The sequence below is a fragment of the Pecten maximus genome, chromosome 10 (assembly GCF_902652985.1).
Source record: "Pecten maximus chromosome 10, xPecMax1.1, whole genome shotgun sequence".
NCBI classification, from domain to species: domain Eukaryota; kingdom Metazoa; phylum Mollusca; class Bivalvia; order Pectinida; family Pectinidae; genus Pecten; species Pecten maximus.
Window position 1 is genome coordinate 10663821 of NC_047024.1, and position 25767 is coordinate 10689587.

The 25767-nt window shown below is 36.5% G+C and overlaps 2 protein-coding genes across 5 annotated transcripts; both read right to left on the reverse strand.

The window, feature by feature from the left end:
- LOC117335378 (tRNA (guanine-N(7)-)-methyltransferase-like) lies at positions 1 to 25719 on the reverse strand. 4 transcript variants are annotated; one of them, XM_033895340.1, is made up of 6 exons: positions 25512 to 25674; positions 23952 to 24115; positions 23118 to 23302; positions 22560 to 22673; positions 21138 to 21239; positions 1 to 176 (listed from the first exon to the last, which is right to left on the reverse strand). In XM_033895340.1, the coding sequence occupies exons 1-6, from the start codon at positions 25592 to 25594 to the stop codon at positions 30 to 32; spliced, it is 795 nt and encodes a 264-aa protein (XP_033751231.1). In that variant the 5' UTR covers positions 25595 to 25674; the 3' UTR covers positions 1 to 29. The 4 variants fall into 4 exon arrangements, with proteins under 4 accessions (XP_033751231.1, XP_033751230.1, XP_033751229.1 ...); XM_033895339.1 differs by lacking the exon at positions 1 to 176 and adding an exon at positions 19932 to 20105; XM_033895338.1 differs by lacking the exons at positions 1 to 176; positions 21138 to 21239; positions 25512 to 25674 and adding exons at positions 21260 to 21894; positions 24350 to 24594.
- LOC117335375 (bile acid-CoA:amino acid N-acyltransferase-like) lies at positions 2209 to 16673 on the reverse strand. Its single transcript, XM_033895334.1, has 9 exons — positions 16515 to 16673; positions 14094 to 14430; positions 12372 to 12635; positions 10341 to 10510; positions 10043 to 10156; positions 6515 to 6600; positions 6013 to 6097; positions 4933 to 5182; positions 2209 to 4451 (listed from the first exon to the last, which is right to left on the reverse strand). Exons 1-9 carry the CDS (start codon positions 16569 to 16571, stop codon positions 4351 to 4353), a joined length of 1464 nt encoding a protein of 487 aa, XP_033751225.1. The 5' UTR covers positions 16572 to 16673; the 3' UTR covers positions 2209 to 4350.
- Positions 25720 to 25767: the final 48 nt, after the last annotated feature.

The window sequence follows — 25767 nt, forward strand, 5'->3', positions numbered from 1 at the left end:
TATTCATCACTGACATTTATTAACAACATTCAACTTGGTGGTAGTGATGATGTGCTTAAGACTGCAGGATCCGGAATTCGTCTGAACACAGCCAAGTATTTATCTCCACAGTTCCTGGTGACCTTTTGACCTTCTTCAGTACTCGCATATAACTTCTCCACAACAATATCTGACTTCTGCGGCCAGAGCCTGTGTCAATGCCAATGTAAAGCCTTAGGCAGCGTAGTCCATTAGCCACAACATTAACAAATGGTTGAGGTTTGGAGCAGCTAATTCTTCACAGACACGGAGGTCAATGCAGATTTAGCGTTCGACGCCAGAATCACTAACGGTATAATGTTTATATCGATATGAGTGTAATGTGTCGTACAAAGGACTTTCAGACATGTATCACAGTCTGTTTAGATTTATTCTTGCTGCTACATACGATTTCGAAATGATGTTCGTGACCACAATACCCATGTGTGTCAATATTATCTTTGCTCTCTTTAACGTATGCAAGCAGGAGCAGATTTACTCTGGCCCTTTTTCCACAATGTGTACATTGCCCTGCTTAGTTGAAGGTGTCCTTGGACAAAGGTCTATCAGTCTTGCCCTTCCGGCACGAACTACTGGAAATATTTCTTCATGGTTCATGTCCTAGTTTTTGTGTCCATAGAATGAAATGTAATTGACGTGGGCTGTACATTCGGGGCACTTAATCAAAAACGTACATATTGTGTCAGTGACACTACCATCGGCTGATCGTGTCAACTCTTTCCCAAAAGGTTCGTCATAGCCTTCTAGAAGCTGGACTACTTTCTTGCGTCCAGTAATTTTGTGAAATTTACAAAATCCGATCACCGTGAATAGAAATATACTCGCTCCTCACAAGATCATGTGGCACTAAGCGCGAGTCGCTTATTTTTCCCAGCCTAAGAAGCGTGCTTTGATTTTTCTATGTGTACAGCCGAGTGAGCGGTAATGAGTAACGCGACGTTAGTTCATGCCAGGTCATCCGTGGCAGCCTGTTATAAGGCGTGCTACAGTTGGCAGTGTGGTGCTTTGAGCATGTGGTGATATTGGAGTTCAGTAATCACGCTGTGTTCATAAATACAATCAACAATGAACACGGTCTTGAAAGACGTATAGTGTAGTTGTAAATACAAATCAATGATAAGTATTAATTATGTATTTCAACTAATCATAACATACAATCCTCTAACTCAATTACTTCAATACTGATCTTAACATCTCTTCATAAGGGGACGCCGGTGCTAGGGTATTGCAAAATGCCCATCAACATCATTTAGATCCGCTTCTATTATATCTGAAATCACGACGATATATGGGTGAAGGAAATATGACCTGCGAGTTCTACCATTTTCTGCATGTTGCAAAACATTAGCTTTGTTAGAATGCATGTAAATATCATCAATATTTGTACTGGTTAATACAATCATGTGGTCCAATTGACCACTTCTCCTGCTGTTAGTATAAACAGTATCTCGATAAATCTTTCACTCTCGTTTGTTAATTTTCAGAAGATAAGAAAAAAAAAAACACGATCTTGAGCGTGTTTCCATTTCAAAGGGCGCTTGGTCAACCATTTAGCGTTTATTTCACGTGTAGTATAAACTGAATGTGATCAAACAGTTTTGATGCATTGATATGTATATAATTAGCATACCTGTACATGTATATTATTGACCACCAATCGAATATCCAGAATCCGTTATTTTGTATGTCAGTATAGAATATAATTTGTGTCCAAGTTTACTGAAACACGTGTTTGAACAAGTCCTCGACTTTATACCCTAACAATGCTAATCCCTATATCGTCTCATGCACGAACAAAATAAAGAGTTTTGGTCATTAAATGAAGACTTTATCAATATCAATCACTACTGTCGAGTTTCTAGTCCACACTCTAAATAATAGATAAATGAGCGAAAAAATTGAACTGAACTGAACGAAGATCGCAGGGGAACTGAATGATGATCTCTGGAGGCAACTAAAGCAGTTTCCTGCAGAATAAGTCAGTTTAAGAGCCCAAGGTTGTTCTGCCCATTTTACCTTTTCCTGTCTGCAGTGTAAGCTCTCTCTTGCTTTTCTTTGTTTCCCTCTGTTAGTGTCTCGTTGACACTATATTTCATATGGCTATACCAAGGTCTCTGAACCCAGTACAATCAATATTACAACATTAAATACCTTTTTCAGACACACGTGTTTTATTGGATACAGTAACAGTTGATACAATAACATTAATTATAAAAACAAACATGTACATAGAAGACTACAAAAATGAGGTTCAGTTCAATAACCCGTAGTTTTATCAAATACTGATAAAATAAACTTTGCTTTTCTTTCAACGATTCCGTGCAACATAGTCTTCCTGATTAAAAACACTAAATCATAGAAGCGAACATTTGAACATATGTAACGAAAATTTCCCATTCTTTCGGAGCGAGATACGTAGTAAAGCTAAAACGAATTCGATATAGTTTAAAAAGATTTTTTTCACCATGATTCCCCTATCGCAATAATTAAACAAACTCGCTTGTTCCTGCTAGTTCCAGGTACATGCACAAACATTACGATAAGTATAAACAAGAGGCACAGAAGGCCTGTATCGCTCACCTTGTAGATTTGACCAAACGTCAAAATACTGTTCATAGTCGATTTGTTAATAGCTTTATTTGTTGATGTCTAACAATGCTATACATGGTTATGAAGTAGGGATCTCAACTGTTTCAAAAATATAAACCAGGAACGAAGTCCAGAATCAACATAATTGTGTTTAAAGAAACCAAAATGGGTGGGCAAACACTCCTTAGGCTATTTTTGCATCAGGATTGTGTTGATCTCTTGATGTTCAGCAATGCTATGGTTATGATGTGGGGATATGAATGGTTTCAGAGATATAACAAAGAAACTGAGGCCCTGGGGAAAGACACCAGGGACCCATTTTTATAGCGTGATTGTATGTATCCCATGATGCCAAACAATGCTACAATGTATATATGGATATGGCATAGGGATCTCCACGGTTTCAAAGATATAATAAAGGAACTAAGATTTCAGGGGTAAGGCAAGACCCCCGAGCCTTTTTACAACATCAACGTGTCTACCTTTAAATGCCTAGCAATTCTATACATGGTTAGTCAATAATGTCAATATTGCCAAATGGACCCCTTTTGGCCAGGCGCGTCAAGCGCCTGAGTGGTCCGTCTCATCATTTGTAAACATTTGAATCCCAGCCATCTAGGGTTGTTAACACTGAAATACCTATTTCATGCATTGCTTAGTTCCAGAAAAGAAGTTGTTAATATCAATTTTGCCAAATGGGTCCCTTTTGGCCCCGCCCCCTAGACCCCTAGGGTGTCAGCCCAATCATTTGTACAAATTTGAATCTCAGCTACCTAGGGATGTTACTACTTAAATATCAACGTCAGACATTGGTTAGTTCCATAGAAGTTTTTAATATCAATATTGGCAAACAGACCCCTTCCAGCCCTGTCTCGCAGGCTCCTGGGAAGTCAGCCCCATAATTTATATCAATTTGAATCCCAACCACATAGGAATGCTTCGTACAAAATTTTGTTAAATTATTATCAGTGGCTAAGAAGGAGAGTTCAATTGTTGACGGACCGACGACAAACGCCGGAATCCGGACGACGGACGCTGGATGCCGGACGCCACGGTATGGCATAAGCTCACCTTGGTCCTTTAGAAATGATGATCTAAAAATTATGTCTTGGTAAAAAGGAAATAACTTGAGGGGTATCAATGTGCACAAGGAAAGCAAGCGCAATCCAGAAAGTATGTGCTATGGGAGACAATTCCTACTTAAAGACCGAGCTTTTGATTACACTTTTCATTTAAAATCTTATTATGTTTCAGACGTACAGTACAATTTGTATGCATGTCCTGTATGATCACAGACAACGCAATAGTCCTTGAAATATATGCTTTATCCATCTACGTCTGTGACAAACCTGATTACGATATATTAACAGAGAGAAAAAGTTCTTGCCTAATATTGCTTTTAAGTCAAATTCATGTTCTGTGGGAATATCACACTAGTTTTCCGTACAGTTGAATATATTTTCATTTTTTTTCCTTTTAACATTTTACAATTACAATGTTATTCATATGAATTAATAACAAATATCAGCGTTAATTTGAGATAACAAAAATCATTAAATTGCAGTGTCAATTAGACTATTGTAGGATTTCGTTTAGTTGAAAATGATCAGATATACTTTTTCACTATTAACTGACCACAAGTCATAGCGCTCGTGTACAACTCGCACCTGGCTTTGATGCTATGACCTTGAGGAACAACCTTTAGGTTGCTGGGTCCTTCCTTCACCACAGATGTTTCCTGAGGAAGTTGAGTGATCGTTGCCAGGCGTCCCGTTGTGCCGCGGCGTGTTCCTTCGGATATCCTCCAGAGAGCAAGAAGTTATCTAAAAAAATCAATGCGTCAGGAAATGCATTCACATAGAATAATTCGCAAATGATAAAGCATTTCTAAGAAGTTATTAGTTTGGCCCTTCTAAATGAAAGGGATATGATAAACACATAATGGCCTACAAAATGCAATTGCAATGCTTCTAAATCATACAAAGGTAAACAAACAAAATGTATAGATCAAAAACATATCTTAACGACCACTTCCTGGTATGAACACTTATTTGTTCTAGCACTAGCTCTGTAAAGAAATTTCAAATCCTTAAATGTTAAATTCTTATTACAAAGAATGACTATCATATCAAGAATAGACAGTCAATGACAGCGAAGGATTCCGATTTGTTTAATATAAGAACAACATTAAAATGATATACAAATAACACTGGTACAACTAATGCAATTTGATGTTTGTGATGATAAAGTATATACTATAATTAAACTGTTGTTTTTTTCTGAAAACAGTAACTTCGAACTCACTATACTGGTGTTTCGGGTTCGTCATGTTTAGAGCCTCTTGTATCTTGTCAGCTCCCCCGACCACTCGACATAAGGGGGTGTTTGGCAACTGTATCATGTGTCCTGCGCCTGGATATACAACAAATTCCGTCTTCTTTTTGCGGTAATCTTGTGGCATGAATTCCTCATAAAGTCGGACATTATGTTCCATCCGGGTCATTAGATCATCGCCACCCGATATTGTGAGGAGATTGGCGCCATGTGACCACGGCTACAACAGTAAAATTATTTTCTCGGATCACTCTACAGCTGAACTAAGTAAGGATATTTCATAAAAACAGTAGAGTAGTAACATCTAAACAATGTGAGCTAAGTTCGAAAGAAGGTAAGATAACTCCTCTGGGATAAAATGAATGCGACATGATATATAACATACAACAAGTATTTGTACAGTAATGATTAGAGAAATATTTCGGTCCTCAGTGTTTGCTTGGTTGGCGTATGAAGTAGTTGTTTTATCTTTTAGGTTGTCTCTAACTGGTTGTTTTTAGATATGTTAAGTGGTTCCTTATTGGTTGTTTCGCCAGTATTTTAGTGGTCTCTTGTTGGTTACCGGTATTCTGTCAGTATTTGATAGTCGCTAATTGGTTGTTTTGCAAGTACATTAAGTGGTCTCTCATTTGTTAGTTTGTCAGTATTTAGTGGTCGCTCATTGGTTGTTACGCCAGTATATCAAGTCGTCTCTCATTGGTTGTTTCGCTAGTATATTAAGTTGTCTCCCGTTGGTTGTTTTGTCAGTATCCAGTGGTCGCTCATTGGTTATTTCGCCAGTAAATTAGTTTGTCTCCCGTTGGTTATTTTGTCAGTATCCAGTGATCGCTCATTGGTTGTTTTGCTAGTTAAGTGGTTCCTCATTACTTATTCGTTCAGTATTAAGGTTGCGGCCTCTCTTTGGTTCTTTGATTATAATATAAGTATCAGTATATTTCTTCGTCTGTTGTTGGTTGTAGTCTGTATATTATTTGGTCACTGACCGGTTGTTAGGCCACTTTACTTTTAGTGATCTCTCATTTGTTACGTGGTCAGTGAATCAAAACTTACCTTTAAATACGAGTCATCATGGATCACAAACATGTACTTTACCGACATCCCCTCGTTGTTCGTTTGGATAAGTGAATTATCAGTTCTAGAAAATGAAGAAAATGCAAGTGTATACTGAATTTGAAGCTGTTTTTGCGCTGGATAATTCTTTAAGATTTTTTTCTATATCTATTACGAAATTCATACTGAATAGTGGATACATTTCACGGGGCTACTACTTGGCGGTTGTCCCAGTCGAACCTAGTACGCGGGTATTAAATTTCGCGGAACACCGACTTGTAAACATTCTGAGTAAACATTTTGGTGTGTCTGTATATATATAAACATTCGCCCTGTAATTAGTTTTGCTCTGTATTTAATGATCACGAACATAGTGCAATAAAATCCCTCACGAATATTAGAAATTGTACAGTACGCATATAAATGTGTTATTTTCTGACCCTGTACAAAGCTACAAATATATGTACAAAAAGTATATCATTTGACGCCATTCCAAAGTTACCTTGTTTTGCACCCAATATCCACTCCATTATGTGTCCAAAACCGGTGAGTATATGGCATCCCGTTGATATTGACGACTGCTCGGATCTATAATAAGAGATCCATCTGCATTTACCAGTGCGCCAACGAGAGTAACATTTCATGTCAAAATAAAATGTTCATGGCATCACTACCGACTGCGACAAGATGATAAAGAAGTTAGTCAATCTTAAGACTATCTACACTGTACAATTTAAAAGTTCTGTTAGATCTATGGCCGATTTCATAGCAAAACTGACGCACTATAATATATATATATATATATCACATAGCTTGACTTTTTAGCTATGAAATTCGTCTTTACACTAACACCATATGATACTTGTGTATTAACACTAGTATGACGTCGTAAATAAATGTCGTCAAACGAACGTCTGGCGTTTACGTTGCCTTCAGTATAGGGTAATAAATCGATCAGAATGTGTTGTGAGTAAAGAGTTATGCTAGTGTGCAAACTCGTGAAATGAATCCGCTACGACAAAATGACAGAATACACATGAAGATTCTTATCACTTTCCTCGATCAATGCAAATCAATGGTGTTAATTTTTTTTTCTAAACAAGTTTCTGACTACTTAGTTATCATATACGTTTCTACCACAATAGGTGGAAGTTATGGAATGATCATTACAACTGTTGAATAACAATCAGTTTATACCACACGTGGAATAAACTCTAAATGCGTTTTTAGGTCATATCCTTACACCACACCTGATATTGTGAAAAGAACACAAGTTGACACAAAACAGGTCAGTTCATCCTCAGAAAAGCTTTTCTATTGTGGTAGAAACAGGTCACACCAACTCGTGGTTGTTGTATTTGGTATTTCGTTCACTCTCGTTAGTTATCTTTTAAAAGTTACAAAAACACCAGAAGCTGGAGTTTATGTAACTTTTGAAAAATAACTAACTCGAGTGAAAGAAATACCACACACAACAACCACTCGTTGTGTAACCTCTATGTCCATAGAATACGTCCATACCATGTATATAAATAACATTATTAGTATGACTGAGTCGTTGGAGGATGGACTTCTCAAAGAAAAGCCTGCTACACTGTTATTGTACGTAAAGCCACTCCAAAGTAATGAGTTGTTCTTTGGGAAATTGGAAAAATAAAAGGGAGCGAACGAGCGAATTTTTTTTTAATATTTTTTGCCGGAAATTTCATTTAGAGATTTTAAGAGGCGAGGGTCCTGATGTCGTGCGAGCGATATTTTTTTTTTTTTTTTTTAACTTCATTTTTTAAATGCAACAACTATTTATGGACATACTGTTTCTGGATAAAATTATGCTTGTGTCATTTATAAAAAAAAAAAAAATAACATAAAAATACCATATAAAAAAGCAGAATATTGGGGAATGAGAGAAATGTTTTTGAAGAATTCACATTAAATGTGAAGTATTAAATAGTTGACTCAAACAACCCATTTTCCACCCACCCCACAATGATTACTTATATGAAATAGCCATAACAAAATATCATCAAGCTACATTTTTCTATCATGTAATGCAGTGAAATGTACATAATGAGTAATCTCATACCTAAACAGAACAGAGGAAGTAAATGAACTATAATAATTACTCTGGACCACATTACAATAAATTGCAATACTAGATCTCAAAGTGAAATTGTATACATCCTGGAAGATAGACGGAAAACAATACTGATTATTATATTACAACAAATTTACATTTCAACTCTGCACACACAGACAGGGCGATGGTTTTATAAGATATTTCTATCGATTCAAGTTTCAAAGGCGTAGCTGATATTTTAATCTTCTCCAGATTATCGAAGGGCATGTCGGATGCTGCGTTGAACGAATATTCATACCCTGCCTACACTGCTCTCCGGCAGGGTATGAAGGCCCTCCCATTGCCGATAGTGTAGCAAGCCCTGATGTGATTCAATGTGATTCACATCGGACAGTATTAAGCTCTGGTTATAATTTTCTCGGATAAAAAAAAACATATGTAAATTGATGATTCTTGTATCTATTATCAATATTCAATCCACAAACCTGCACATTACGTCAATTGTTTGAGAATAAATGGTAAAATCCAAAACGAGCAAGACACACGGAAATATCAGTTCAAACATACCGCCATCTTTGATACAAGCGTAAAGGTAAATTTCCTTATAAGGAAATCAAAATAACTTGATGCTAATGAGATTTCCCGCGAGATTTCAACAGATAAACAGATTCGGAGTTATATACATTTTGTACCTCGGTGAGGAAGGTAAATTCATTCTAAAATTGTTTAACTACACAAAGTAAGATGCGCTTTAATTTCTTCACAAGAGTTACAAAAAACTGGTTAAATATCTCTATGTATATTTTATCGTAGTAGCTTCATCCATATATAGTCACGGGAACCATATTTGGGTCAGCATCCTCGCGAGAGTTCTTCGAGAAGTATCATGGCGGATCACGGAGACAACTCCGAGCAGTATAATATCAGAATATGCGAATTAAAGATTTCCATATTAGACGGTAGGCTACGTAGATTGCAAAATAGTATTAGAAATGCTTAATTATACTAACTATTACTCCAAAGTTAAACGATATCCGCTATTTGTAGCATTTTCGAGGTTCACTGTTTTGCAACATTAGGAGCAATGGAAGGGAATCGTAGCTCTGACGACGACCATCTGTCAGAAATTGTCCGTCCGTTGTCCAGAGCTACGTTATCGCAGCTAGATGCTGCGCTGCGTGATGAATAAATCGCAACATCGTTGGCATCGATGGCCGTGTTAGACATTTGTGCAGCTGCGCCCCTATATACACTTACTATCAAAACACCCATATTAATACTAAAAGTATGCCCAAAGTCGGTTTCTTGTATTATCTATTTAGTTGTGGACCTATATCTCGTCTTCCCTCGCGGTTTCTGTCTTCCATTTTTTGTTATTATTCATCGGAATCAACGAGACGCTTATACGACTCTTGTTTCAAGCGTCTATGTGTGTTATAAATGACCGAGAAAAAACGGAAAACGGAAGAAAAGGGTGCGCGGCAAAATTTGTTTTTATTTTTTTCTGGAGATGGACATTTTCGGAGCGGGATTCCCGACGAATAACTGATTAATTTGGTGTGGCCTAAACATTGTAAATTCACGCATTTACTTTATGCTGACAACGGACAAACCAGTCCTCATCACCAAATATTGTAATTATTTCAGCATACTTAATATAATTAATAACCGTTACAGTTACAGTTACAATATAATAGGTTTGCAAAGACGCTCATCAAGTTGTTAGGTATTAGGGGAATAATAACAGCAATTAAAAAGAAAGCATTGGTCCTGGATGGGTTAAGCAGTTTTACTTTGGTGTACCCATGTCGACGGCACTAAGCAATTCATCATTTCTGAAAGGTCAAAATACCTTATTCGCAAACGCAGTGGGTAACAGCAGGTAGGTTATTTTCTTATTCCCGGTCTGTGAGGTTAAACTATCATGTGCTATAAATATAAAAGTATACATACATTCGGAATGGTCTGCGCCATCCACATTGCCATGGTTCCTCCAAGGCACAAAGACAATACTCCCAGACCATCTGAACGTACTGACGGTAAACTGGCAAACCATTTCGCCGCTTCCTGTATACCAAATATAACAGCAGAATTAGTGCATTAATGATAATTAAAAAATAAGACCACCGAATTACTTGTTTTCGATGAATTTCTACGTGTATATAAAATAGGTATGCCAGTCATTTTTTATTCCCTATTTGCGATTTGTTAAAGAAAATAATTTTCTTTCTGAAGTGGTCGTTATATTCACCTCGAAATAGTTGAGTTCAAAGTCTACCATCGTCTGCGGCAGACCCTTCCCGTGGACGTAAGACAAGGCCAGCGTGGCGAACCCCCGGGATGCAAGGAGAGCCGCTCGTCCCTCCACAATCGGCACTAGGCCGCCGTACATATCGATGACTCCCGGAAATGGACCCGGCCCTGTGGGTTGTATTATTGTATAAAATACTACTTTCAGATTACGTAATGCCTTCGAAACAGACGATGGCAATAAACACCCCACTTATGTAGCATAAAAAATGACTGTAAATAATTGAAACATATCGTTTATAAAACACAGACAGACAGAAATGGTTACCTTGTCATAAACATGTCATAAACATGTCATAAAGAGATTGGCTACCGATAGCTTTAGGATGCTGCAGAGATACGGGGAAATAGTAGCTCTATTGAAAAAAGAAACAGATCACCGTTATGATGACCACCTTTGCGTACAACTTCTTTGTAGCTTTATCTATAGTAATAAGTCAGGACAACAACTTTTTAAATGATAACGTGAAAATCAGCAATAGACTTAAGGGGATAGGACATGGTCTAACAATAAAGAACCGATTATAGGGGAAATTGACATAGATGATCTATGCACGACCATTTGCTCTGCTGCAAAACTCACTGTGCTTTTTTATGTTTATTTTCTCGAAATCAAGACTTTTTGAAGAAAACCGCATTTTTTTTCAAAAAAGCGATATTTAAAAATAGGAACGAAACAAAGCAGCGATTCTCTGTAGAAGGTTAGTGGTTACAGGGATAGTCCTAATTTAGTTGAGAAACTTTACGTACAAGTAAACAAAAACTTTTGGTTTGAATTTAAACATTAAAAAAAACGACTTTTTCATGAATGAAATCAATACAGTATTTTTCCAGTGATAGTTTATGATAAATATTAGATTATGGGAGAAAAAACAGATGAACTTACCATGGAAATAAAAATAATACAACATATATTTGTGTGTCTTTGTATCGCATAAAAGAGTTTATATTTCATCATGTTGTTTTCCTGGTGTCCATGGTCAGTATGGCTTACAACTTCATTAGCATATGTACTCAAACCTAGACCTGACATTCGTTTAGAAATCTTTTACTAAGGAGACACCAGTTTATGAGAATTTCATAACACAGTTATGAGGACGTAAAAATCAGCAAATGTAATGAGCATGCGAAAACAATCAATTACATAAAATCAGCAAGACAATTAATGTAAACGTGCAAATCAGGAAAACACTTATTGAGAACGTGAAAATAAGGAAACACTTGACGATATCGTGAAAATCAGCAAGACACTTAATGAAAATAGTGCAAAGCAGCAAGACACTTAATGAGAAAGTAAAGATCAGCAAGACACTTAATGAAAACGTGAGAATCAGCACGACACTTAATGAGTACGTGAAAATCAGCACGACACTTAATGAGTACGTGAAAATCAGCAAGATTAACTTAATGGGAAAGTGAAGATCAGCAAGACACTTAATGAGGTAGTGAAAATTAGTGAGACACGTAATGAAAATAGTGAAAATCAGTAATGTCAAATGAGAACAATAACAACAATCTCTACCGCTTTGGTGGTTTTGTCACGTGTTATAAACGTAAGTTCAGTTAAGAAAAGTATCTACGAATTATTGGGCAACTGCCGAGCGCTTTTACATTGAATATATGCCGCCTATCATTAGGATTCATCTTACCGGTGTTTATAAATAATTGGGTTTATGTGAAAGAGTTAGAGTTATCATAAATATTCGATTTAATACTGCTAGGGGCGGAGCAGCTTAAGAAGGTGAAAGACCACTAAATATTTATGTTAATTGCGGAAACTTTCACAATGCAAACAGTTGATCAACAATATTTTGTATCAACAAGTTAGTGACATATCACCTTCGTGACGACGAATGTGAACATTTGTATGAAACTATTATAAAAGTCGTAGTGAAGTGTTTCCGCTTCGTAGAGATAAAGGGAAAAGTGAGAAATACCAAATAACTGGAAATGATCATAGTGAAAAAGTTACCTTCCGGTAGGAAAACAGTGCCCTGTAGTCGTGGATGGTCGATAGGAATTCGTCTTGTGTTGGAAGATTTGTACCATCTTTTGTGTTCAATCGATGCTAATAATTTTGTTCTGTCTTTGAGGTAGTCAGAAGGGCTATCAGACTCTGGGAAGACACTGAAGGTGATTATCCTAGGTTTGATAGCTCTGGGTTGGAACATTCTCGTGTGTGCTGGTAACCATGGTGCTGCCACCATGCTCCAAATCAAACCCATAGGATCAGTCTCTGTGGATGAGAATAGTTATATATAACACATTTTCGCGGATATTTTACAAATACATGGACCGTATAAAAGTTACAGGTGAATACAACACTGAGAGAACAACAACATTTGTGTGGCATGCGATTGATAAGGAAATCAAGGACGATTTTCTACTCCAGATCTACCGGGTAAGTCTTTCATTGAGCAGTATTTTACATGTGTAGACGTAGTATTTGAATTGTTTTAATTCGTCACAATGTATTACCCTATATGTACTTATTTGATTATGTTATCATTCCATATCCAGCTAGTAATCACTTTGTAAGGCGTTGTAAGACATTGTCGATGGGATGTTGTTATATACAGGCAATATGTCTTCACGTGAATTTCACGTGAAAAGCGGTAAAAAAAGTGAATTTCACGTGAAGAAGAAATTTTTCATGTGAATTTCACGTGAAAAATTTCACATGAAATTCACGTGAAATTCACGTGAAGAAACATTGGCTGTGTACAGGTATCATTTCTAGGAGGACTTGGTCCAAATATACGAGGACGTAAATCTCCAAAAACACTCAGGGCCAATACATGTATGTCACAATGGGCACACCATCAAACTGCCATCCCATACTAATAATTCTAACCAAGTTTGGATTATCTTAAATGGTTATTTAACAGGTAAAAACTACAGTGAGTGTTACCTTCTCCTAGGGGGAAATGTAAGACACCGAGGTCATGGAATTCTCTATTTTAGAAACGCACCTTAAGACCGTCATCTATTTGCTAATGTATACATTGCAACAGTTAATCCTATATTATGTGTCTTCATGAGGATTTTATAAAATTTCAATCGATTTGACCGTTTTGGCCTCGCTCATCATCCCTTGGGGGTCAGTAAGAGCTAGTAGGTACATAACGTCAACCAGACATCCCATACTGGTAATTAATATCAACTTCAGATTTTTTTTCAATGGCAATTCCAGCCAAAGGAATGGTGCTCAAAATGTCAGTTTTCTATGCAAACTACGGTAAATTGTACCTCTCCTGAGGTGGAACTTGATATCCTATGGTCATGAAATTCACAATTTTTGTAAAACATCTATAGACTAATCCATCTATGAAAAGTGTTGTTATCAACCGTTTTTCGAAGAAAGAGTTGCGAAATTTCGGTTAATTTGACCATGTTTTCTCCACAGCTCAGACCCCTAGAGATAACTTGACAGAGATCAGATACTTTTATTTCACAATTTGATTGACCCTTGGCCATTGAAGGTCTCTGCAAAATTTTATTGAATATGATTCAAGGGCTTATGAAACGAATTAGAAAATGTAAATTCTTTACGGACTGATGATGCATGAGGACGGTCAAAAGACGATTCAAATAAGTCACTTCCTGTCAGGTAACCTAAAAAAACGTTTGTCGTGCAAATTACTGATAATGACTAGATATATATATGTACTAGTGTGTGAAATTCACATCATACCATCATAACTTCCTCTGATGGGTGAATCAGTACTCAGGTCTACAAGACCACAGTCATTGGCGCGGAACAAGCCGTGTGACCAGAAAATGTTTCCGTCTTGGTCCGTGGTTGCAAGGACAGTGACTCTTTCGTTAGGAGACAGTCCTGTGACCTTGACAGCGATGTCCTCGTCCATTAGACACTCGGACTTGTCCACGCCCAGTCGAACACCTGGATTAGATGACGTCACAAATCCCATGGATTGCGTATAAGTAGATTGGCACTTCTGTGATTGTCGTGGACATACAGCATGTTCATAAGCCAATAAACGCACAATGCGTTGTGTAGTCTTTAGAGTCTGAAAAAGGTATTTTATATTATATGAGCTTCAACGACACTCTCGTTTTCCAGTTCCTTGTCCACGTTAAATCAGTTTAACTTGTTTAGTGTCGCATTTATATGCAAGAAAACAAATTAAGCAAAGAAAAATATATGTGGCCAAATGGAAATTGGCAACATGATGCCATATTGATAGTATAAACGCTATATGTTTGTATTCTTACTCATTCATTGAAAGCATTAATAGGGAACATGAGTCATCTTGTATTGTGTTCTTAGAGCTGGTAAAATCATAGTCATTAATTTATTAACGACAAAAACACATAAAATTCACGGCTGTGGCAAATTCTCTAAATATGGTTTCGTCGACCTGTTACTTAAAAGACGCACATTCATGTATATATGCATTAACTATTGCACAGACGATTGAAAATCCCGCAGGATGGAAAAACGTATTTGTCTGTCCCTCGTTTCAATATTACATGTAGTGATGAGTCTGATAAAAGAGAACAAGTCAGTTACAAGGACAGTCAACAAAATATATATCAGCCTCAGAGAAATAATACACACGTCATAATTAGCCAGGACAAGATTACCATACCAGAGATACCAATACACTCAATCAGCATATGGAACTAGCACAAAGACGACGAGAAACAGGGCGTATTGTCAACCCAAGAGATCAAATCATCATCATAAAAAAATAGAATAAGACAATTGAGCAACAACCTTGAAAGTCACTTCCCAACTTTCTCACCAGACCTAGATGTCATATCTAAATACCGCTGTGGAAAAGACGGGAGACTTAAGATCAGGAAGTATCACAACTTTAACCTGTATGCAGATGGAGTGCATCCGAACAACCTACTAGGGAAAGTCTGGCTACAGAAGATAGATAGCAGAGCAAGCAAAACTGGATTGTTGGGGTAACCAGCGTGCATAAACCCAAGGCGTCTGCTTCTTGTTGATATTTAGTAGTAGTAGGGGCTTTTATTGCATTTTTGCCAGTGAAATATGGAAATTTATCAAACTAATAAAACTTATATTTTCACTGCATTCACTTCGTTTGAACTTGCCAATTTTTCCGATCGAAGCGGAGATAGATAAATTGGTTGAATTTGTGTGGAACTATATTTTGTGTACTTGTGTACTTGATTACCTTTCCCGCCAAATTGGAACTATCTGTTACATCGATCATTCAGCTGTTTCGTCACTACGTATAACAAACGTAGAATACTGTTTCTTACGATTTTTTTTCAAAGATTACGTTGAAAAATAGTTTTGAAATGTAAATATAAGAAATAATTATTATTTTTTTAACAACAACAATTATTTCTTAAATGAGGCAGTGTCAAAGGAGGTATAGCTACCGCTGTCATAGTGTCAAAGTCTGGTGTCAGGGTCAGAGGAAACTCGGGCTACCTACAATGTACTATGTAGTACATGTTACAGACATAAAAATTAGCATCTAAGATGTTAAACGAACATCTAAGATGTTAACCGATTCAATAACATGCAATGTCAAAACAGTGATACGTATTTGCCATATCATTGAATTGATAAAGTCCTATAATAATATTTGTTTGAGCGAGATACAATAACTTTAACTGCAATAATGTATTCTGGACGACGAACGGACGATTTCTGACAGATGGCTGTCGTCATGAAGAGATAGCAATTTATTGGCCGAGTATGAATATTCGTTCTAGTTTAACTTGACCTGTCAAATATGCCTCGCAATCGTGTTTACACATTGATTGCATGTACACGTTGAAACTCGGGCAAATTCACGTAGTATTTATCGCACATGTCTGGCAATATACTCCTCTCCTTATAGCCCAATTTTCCTTTGTCCCTGCCACCACACATTCTTGGCACATGGTAATACGTTCTATCAATAATAAGATAACCATATAAGATACTCTGTATCCACTATAAAAACAAGGTATGTATACATAACGGGATATTTTACATGGAATATTATATCTTCTTATTGGTAGAACGTGTTACCCGTGTGTATATCCTGAGTACATACACGCATACACTTTAAGACACACACCATACACACATAGTGACGAACAATACCTACGTTTACGTACGTACCTGTGATTGAATCCATGCACGTCGTAAACCAAGTCCTAATGCTGTACAAGTTGTCATGGTGGATTGTATAATATAAAAAGAATCTACACAACAGCGTTTATATTCAGATTATATAACATGTTACATTTCATATCAGTCGTACAGCAACAAACCACACGGTATCAACGTACATTGACCATTAGCCGTAGGCCTATGTGTGTCGACCAATGTTAACATTAGCCGTAGTTGCGTATTTTTTAGAGTGAAAGTGAAAGTTGATATGCAAATACCATAATTTCAAACTATACGTATTTACTTATATATCCTTATATCGCAATGTTACATTAAACACTTGAAAACAAAAATGACCCTGACATCATCGACCGTTCTTTTTTTCGGATAGAAACTGGTTTAGATATCTAAACATATACGAGAAGGCCTGAATGTAATAAAAACTAGTTATTTTTGTCCTTCAGACTTTGACTTAAACAAAACTTTAAAACGAGACAAAAGACTATAATATATACTGCTGTTTTATGGATTAACAAAAAGACGTTTGACTTTATAGATAGACAAAAATGATTAAGGAAAGACTAGATAGCAAAATGTAAATTGGTGACCATAAAATTATATCACTGTATGATGGTGTTAAAGGCTGCATATATATTATGGCTTATTTAAATGTTTTCAAAGGTGAATTTCTTTTCCAGGGGGAAATTTTGTCACGGGTACTAGACAATTGTATGTAAATGATTTTGAAGTAGCTTTAATAAAAAATATATATTGTTTATAAATAGACATATATATGTACTGACAATCAACATAGCTTTACTCGTGCATGCAGACGATATGGTTGTATTTTCTCAAGCAACAGCTCATCTCCCTACAGGAATATACAAAGAAATAGAGCTTGTTAAATATCAATGGTTTTGAATATACAAACGGGGCGGAGGGATAGGAGAAGCTGACAGGTGTTTTCATAACAACGAAGAAATTGAGGAAGTGGATGTTTCAATCATATAGATTTTCTGTTAAATTGGTATGTGTTGTAGGCAAAAGCATTGGAGGTGATATTGTATGCAATACAATCTTGAAATGTGATACATTGTATATGTATATGTAGTATATATACATCGTATGTGTATGTAGTATATACATTGTAAGTGTATGTAGCATATAAAGTGTTAGTGTATGTACATGTAGGATATACTATTGTATGTACGTTGTATTATAACTTGTATGTGTATGTAGTATATACAATGTACGTTGTACGTGTAGATGTAGTATATAAATTGTAAGTGTAACTGTACGTTGTACATTGTATGTGTATCTAGTATTATATACAATGTACATATACGTTGTATGTGTATGTAGTATTATATACAATGTACGTTGTATGTGTATGTAGTATTATATACAATGTACGTTGTATGTGTATGTAGTATATACATTGTAAGCTAATCAAGAAATTGAAATTGAAGCTCTTAGACCAAAGTTTAGAAATGACGGGAAATCCAGACAAACTATACTTTTATATCTAATTCCGCCACTGAGCATTACGTACACGTATATGTAGGTGGGAACTGCATGGGAATGCGGGAATATTTGCATAATAACGAAAAACAATAATTCAAAAGAGTTTCTCCGATTTACCAACCAAAGCCGGTTAAATGTTGGGAAATAGAGGTCGAATTATACATGTTTTTAGAGTAAAGTATTAGTATCCCTGGTTATGGTCTCTATTCGTATGACCACTATAGATAGATGTTTTACGCCTAATGACATATTTTTCTGCTGTACACTTGTCTGCGTCTACTTAATTAATACTGGATTCTCATTTCTGGGGGTATTACTCTACGTAATATAGATACAAATGTACATGTACATGCAGTAAGCTTCAGTATTGCACCACAACGTTTACTATTTCTCACACGTGCACAATTCTCACTTTCAGATTATTAACATGGGTAAAAGTACCCGGTATTTGTGTAGTCAGCATGTGTGCAAATCCCCCCATGTCTGTGACGTGGCCCATATCCCCCCCCCCCCCCCCCACTCCCCCCCCCCCCCCCCCCCCCCCCCCCCCCCCCCCGGAAACTCGTGCCAAGCCAAGCCCCTGTGGTCTGTACAACCATGTGTACAAGTATACCGTGTTTGTAATGTGGTTTGTCAACGTCGTCTACTAGCAACGCTGAATATGTTTCTATCAAAATGTTCTATGAATCGTTGTCACCTGTATATAGCTACTGAAAATAAACATGGCTTCGCTTCGCCGATCACGGTTGCTAATTTCACTAAATGTGTGTTTCCTGTAGAATTGGGGACATATCCTGTCCATTTGGATACCTGGATCATTTTGTTTCATTATTTTTCTACATGTACTTTGTTTTCTGCATCGCGTGTAGAGATATTTTCATTGAGCACAATACAAACAAAAATGTGACATTATGGAGTATGGGGGACTATCGTTCCTGTACTTACAGGTAATTAGTCGTAGACAGATCGTCATATATACGTGTCATATCAGACCAGGAACAGGCGCTTTTATTCCTCTGGTATCTGTGGCATTCCGTATTAGGATTCAGTGCATGCGTTAGATTGGAAAAAATCCTCAACTATCAACTCCACTTTATCTAATTCTCTTCTCAAAATATGATGTACAGGGAAAACATAAACATTCCATAAATCTACAGTGCATCGACTAAGACAAAGTATTAGACGTTTTTAAACAAAACTTATAAACTTGCATAAATTACTGAGATTTTGATATTTGTAGTATTCATTAAGCTTCTTGGAATTCCATTTAATGTCTCCAAACACACAAATACCTTTAACTATGCATATTTAATGGGATATTTATTCTCCAAATTCTTTCGCGACAATTTCTACAACACCTTCTCCACAGATTTTTGCACAAACTTTTATACATCCTTCCCTGCCAAATATCCAGTTCATGGCAAAGAAAGTCATGGTTGCATTTATACACTCAAAAATATGCAACATAATCAATTTGAGCACGACTCTTGGTCCGTGTTCAATCTGCCTAAATTTGCTAGCCTAACAAAATGTATTGAAATTTGGACCCAAATGACTTTAACACAATGACCAAAATCTTTTTGACACAGTGAAATGAACTTTGATCCAGTAACCATAAACTTTTAATAGTTGATTCATGAATTTTTAATTCCTATCAACCTTGCTTCATAAGGTCATAGCTAAAATGTTTTTCAGTGAACAGATAAAAAAAATTGACCTTTAAAGCTTTGGATATAATATGTCCCTTGACCTAATGACTCTGACCTTTGGCCTCTGATACGGTGACCTAAATTAATATGTTATGTTCACATCACCATTTAACCTGACACCATGCAGTTTCATACAAAAGCATGGGCAGAGTGCATACTCCATTATGTGTAAAAAAATAAGCAAGATCAGCTATTCAACACTGACATTTATTAACAACATTCAACTTGGTGGTAGTGATGATGTGCTTAAGACTGCAGGATCCGGAATTCGTCTGAACACAGCCAAGTATTTATCTCCACAGTTCCTGGTGACCTTTTGACCTTCTTCAGTACTCTCATATAACTTCTCCACAACAATATCTGACTTCTGTTCAGAGATAAAAAGGTATTTGTTAAATCATACATTACATGTACCGTATTTGACCTAATAAGGGCGCAGGGCGCGGGTAATTGACAGTGGGGGCGCCCTTATTAAGATTAGTTATTCTGAAGTTTTATGAAACAGACTATACCTTATAGCAGAATACCCAAGGTTGTGGAAACGGTAAAATATTCAGTCATAAAAATATTCCAGATGAAGATATCTATTCATTATCATATATTAAGCTTAAACATCACTTGAATACTCCTGTAAACTTGTAAACCATGCCAGCTGATCTTTAGACCAGAGAACGTGTGGTCCACCATTGATGTTCAAATGGATCTCTTTTGTGTTCTATTTATAGAAACAGGTGATTTCCCAGATCATATCAGACATCGTTTTCTTTGACCTCATAATTGATTTACAATGTCTTTTACTAGCTTTCTGTTCTGAACAAAAGTTATTTATCAACAAGAATGAAGTCTTTACTTTATCTTCAAATAAAGATGGTAAGTTATTATTTGTATGTGTGTTTAGTTTTGGGTGCTCTTTGCACTGACATGTCATCTGTAGCCTGTAGGAATACACAAAATGTGGCGAAAACATGTGTTCCAGTTACTTAATTTGCTGAGGAAAATTGAACACACAAAGTAGCAAAATATTTCACATCAATTATTACTTTTGAACACCATTTTGACACTCAGTCAAAGATTTATTTCCTTGAAAAAAGGTAGGGGCGCCCTTATTAGGGCAGGCGCCCTTATTAGGTCAAATACGGTATATACTTAATTTTAATAAATATCCACACTGTTTATCAGGAGAAACCAAGGGACAGAACAATATACATCCTAAAGTGTCAAAGGGACATAACTCTATGTATCATCATGCATACAATTTGAAAATATTGCAATAGTGACAGGCAGAATGGTTCAAAATGGGTCAAGAACCAATTGGACTTTTAAATACGTCAAAATGTGTGCATACATTTTAGGTAATAAGTCCAACAAAGGAATAGCAAGAAGATAGTATATGTCTTACCAGTTCCTCATCAGTAATTCTCTCAAATAAGGGAAATTCATCAAAGTGCTGTACCATCCAATCATGGAGGTCCTTCACATCAGTAAGAGTATACACAACACCCTGTAAACACACAGTAAGAGTATACACAACACCCTGTAAACACACAGAGTATACACAACACCCTGTAAATACACAGAGTATACACAACACCCTGTAAACACATCAGTGAGAGTATACACAACACCCTGTAAACACATCAGTGAGAGTATACACAACACCCTGTAAACACACAGTAGGAGTATACACAACACCCTGTAAACACACAGAGTATACACAACACCCTGTAAACACACAGTAAGAGTATACACAACACCCTGTAAACACACAGTAAGAGTATACACAACACCCTGTAAACACACAGTAAGAGTATACACAACACCCTGTAAACACACAGTAAGAGTATACACAACACCCTGTAAACACACAGTAAGAGTATACACAACACCCTGTAAACACACAGTAAGAGTATACACAACACCCTGTAAAGACATGAGTGAGAGTATACACAACACCCTGTAAACACACAGTAAGAGTATACACAACACCCTGTAAACACACAGTACAAATGTAAGTGCATACACAACACCCTGTAAACACACAGTAAGAGTATACACAACACCCTGTAAACACACAGTAAGAGTATACACAACACCCTGTAAACACACAGAGTATACACAACACCCTGTAAACACACAGTAAGAGTATACACAACACCCTGTAAACACACAGTAAGAGTATACACAACAACCTGTAAACACATCAGTGATAGTATACAAAACAACCTGTAAACACACAATTATACATTACTTTTCTAAACCACAGAAGTGCAAGCAATATATTAGTTGCCAAGTTCCACTGATGCATATCCTGTTAACATTGTTCCAAGAATAATAGCTATCTAGTGATTTATATACATTATCCCGACAACTGTGTGCAACACAATTCAAATCATTGATTAAATATATACATGTGTATGTACATGAAGTGCTTTTGTATTACAACCAAGTGAAACTGTATATGATTGCGCCTTTGTAGATTTCTTATTACTTACATTTCATGGAAGCAACATTTCACAATCGACCTTTCTATATTTTACACACCTTACCCATATTTTCCATGTAACGTAGAAATATATTTACATTGTGCTACTTCTTCTATAATATGACTAACATGGTCAGTAACCCACAGTAGCCTCATCACATTTTTTCATAGGCATGGGCTACCAACGATGTTAGACTTAATGTCCCCTGCAAAAGCTTGATTTACAAGAAAATATTCATACAAATATTGTCAAAACATTGTATAAATATATCAGCAATTATAAAGCCAGAAATTCTACAAAATACACTTAGCGAGAAAAAGGCAAATCTGTACACATACTCCAATACTCAGGACATAGGCATACTCCGCCAAAAGTGTCTCACTTATAATCCTCCATTTATGTTTGGTTTTCTTGAAGTGTGGGTCAGGAAACAGAAAAAACATTTTAGAAAGCTGAAATTTAAACAAGACACAGAATCAGTCAAAATCAATTGGCTTATCACCCTTAATGATAGTAACTTTATGGTAGTATCACAGTATAATTATAAATACAATGTACACTTTTACACTTGAAAATCATGTGTTTCCACTTTACAGTTTTATCATAACCCCCCCATTGAAGAGGTACAGGTGCCTGTCCCTGAGTGATACTATGCACTGACTAGGTAAAAGCACAATACCACCACTACTACTGTGAAATCATGAAACCAATCACGGCCAACAATAACTTTTAAGTTGCTGATATACTTTTTTTCGTACAGCATACATGTATGAATTGCCAAGATTATATTACTGGCAATAGTGATGCTGAATACTAGAACATTTTTTGGAGGATTTGTACCTTGTAATTTTATGATGCATGGATTAAATAACGTTGACTAAACTTGGTGAACTTACCTGACCCTTATGGAAAAAGTTTGGTAAAAATTTCATAGCATTTGTTCGGATGCATGCAACATTCTGGTATTTTCCTGGACTGTTTTCCCTCAAGGCCTTGATTCTGTCCTTTACATAGTCCGACACTTTCACTCGTATCTCCATTCCTAACATCAAGGAATCAGGAAATATAGGAGATAACTGGACTGGAAATTAAACAAGAAATATTAAATGTCATTAATTTTTTATATTTAACAAAATCTGGGTATTATATGTACTGGAAACCATGTTATACAAGGAATCACAATCAAACAAGTACTTAGATTCCCAAGACAGATATATTTTGATAACCATTTTACACCTTACCTAAGCACTGAAAACTTACACTACAAATTAATAAGCACCTATATATACTTGCTCTGGGTTAGAAGTTAATACAAATTATATATACATTTTATATCAATACTTACATTTATAAAGCACCAACACATAACACATAAATATTTTGTTTTTTTTTGTATCAAATCTAAATCAATTCATACAGAAATACATGAACTTCCTCTTCATTTCATTAATGTGCAAAACTATCAAAATTGTTCAATTCCAGACTATTTTTCCAGATTGACTTAATAATTTCCCCAAGGATAAAAATCAGGGGCATTAACTATACACCTTCCATTTCTGTGCTAGCTGTAAATGTGCTAGCTTCAGATATATTTGAGACACATAAACTGAATCTGTGGTCACTGAAGACACTTAATTTGCATATCAAAATTAGTGTCATAACTGCATCTGACAGTCGTTTAATTTACCTATCATTGAACACTAAAAACTAAATAGTTAAAGCAATATTACCCAATAAGCCTCCATATCCACATCCTATATCAGCAAACTCAACTCTAGGTAGTCTCTCCTTTCCACTCATTTCATCTTCTTTGTCGTCATGTTTGCTGTTTGGAGGAGGTTTACAAAACTCTGGGTAATACTCTGACCAATCCATGGTGTCCGGACTAAGGGGACTATAGAATCAATAAATAGTGTACGTAGGACAAATCACAAACATGGTACATTATGTATGCATTTGTGATCATCATTATTAGATAAATACAAATGCCACAATAATTGTCTATAAACTGTGGCTGAAAACTAAATATCTCCATTACTACATTTATTGAAACAGTTTCAATGAATGTTTATCTTATAACAAATTACAATGGGGTTTGACGCGTTCTATGACACAATGAAAAATTAACCTCAATGTGCAGCTCCCACATTTTTTTAGATCACTTATGTAACGGGACTGGACTGGGTCGATCATCGGTGACCAGGTAGCTCAATTGGTAGAGCATCCGGCTTGTGTTCGGAGGCCCAAGGTTCGAACCCCAGTCTGGCCGCTACATTTTCTCCTCTCCTGTTAGAAAATTGGCGCCCAGCTTAAATACCCACGGTGGTGGTATAAGGGTCTCGTGTGTCTTCGAGGGCGATGAGTTGGAAAAAAGGAGGGAGGTGTGTAGCGGGACTGGACTGGGTCGATCATCGGTGACCAGGTAGCTCAATTGGTAGAGCATCGGGCTAGTGTTCAGAGGTCCCGGGTTCGAACCCCTGTCTGGCCGCTACATTTTCTCCTCTCCTGTTACACTGTGACATTGGTTCCGGGATATCGGCATTTCAGCTGCATAGTCCAATAGCTAGCTTTTGTGGCTGTGCGGTTGAGTGTCGTATCTGTGTATCGTAGTTAAGCAACGTCGAGCGTGGTCAGCTCTTGGATGGGTGACCGCTCCGTTGTTCCCCCTGTGCACGTTACAACACTTACAATACAGGTATAATATACACAGGTACTTGGGGTCAGGAACTAAAGTTATAATGGAATTGTCTAATTTTAATTTGTAACATCATTTCTTGTCTATTAATGCACCGATACAACATTGGAATCGATTATAAAGCGCTTTAAAAAAAACACCAGTTTCTGGTTGTTATAATTAAAGCTCTAATATTATAACAACCAGAAACGGGTGTTTTTTTTAAAAAGCGCTTTATAATCGATTCCAATGTTGTCTCGGTGCATAAATAGACAAGAAATGATATTGCAAATTAAAATTAGACAATTTCATTATAACTTTAGTTCCTGACCTGTACTGTACCTGTGATATTATAGGGTTATTTTTTCATTCTTGGTCATAGCAGAGACCTATATACTATATACTAGTATATGTCTCTGGTCATAGGAACGTGTCGTGTTCCTGTGTTTTGTGCAGTACATGTCTAACTTCTGTTGAAGTGGAAAGGCATTCGTCACTTTTAAGTAGGCTATAGAGTATTCAATGCCAACTGAACAACATATAGTACACACTACTGACTACATGTACATAATGATAATCAGCTGATAATAACTTCATATCGTGTATCTAAACTTACTAATCAACTATATGGTCCGACATCGGGTTGGAATGTGCCCTCTGTCTGTAGTATTTCTTCTGTGGTAGCTTTCCTTCCATCATGTAGACTAAATATGCAACTATCCACAGAACTAACAACGGGACGACTGTTACACGTGTTTTCTCCTCCAGTTATTTACCCGGAAGTTAACATTTGTTTGTCTTCCGGTTTGTAGTACTCTTAAATCCAAATTTTGAAATAATGCAAATATTAATCGTTATCGGTACCTTACCAT

What these genes read in the sequence shown, in the direction of transcription:
- LOC117335375 (XM_033895334.1), bottom strand. Translation starts at nt 16,571, where the DNA reads ATGACAACTTGTACAGCATTAGGACTTGGTTTACGACGTGCATGGATT. An exon ending in TGGCGCAGACCATTCCGAAT is followed by an intron (nt 6,601 to 10,042) that starts GTATGTATACTT and finishes CTCTTATTATAG; the next exon opens with ATCCGAGCAGTCGTCAATAT. An exon ending in GAACCCGAAACACCAGTATA is followed by an intron (nt 4,452 to 4,932) that starts GTGAGTTCGAAG and finishes TGATTTTTTTAG; the next exon opens with ATAACTTCTTGCTCTCTGGA.
- LOC117335378 (XM_033895337.1), bottom strand. Translation starts at nt 25,594, where the DNA reads ATGATGGAAGGAAAGCTACCACAGAAGAAATACTACAGACAGAGGGCA. An exon ending in TCGGACCATATAGTTGATTA is followed by an intron (nt 24,116 to 25,511) that starts GTAAGTTTAGAT and finishes TTGATTCTATAG; the next exon opens with TCCCCTTAGTCCGGACACCA. An exon ending in ACTTTTTCCATAAGGGTCAG is followed by an intron (nt 22,674 to 23,117) that starts GTAAGTTCACCA and finishes TTTAAATTTCAG; the next exon opens with CTTTCTAAAATGTTTTTTCT.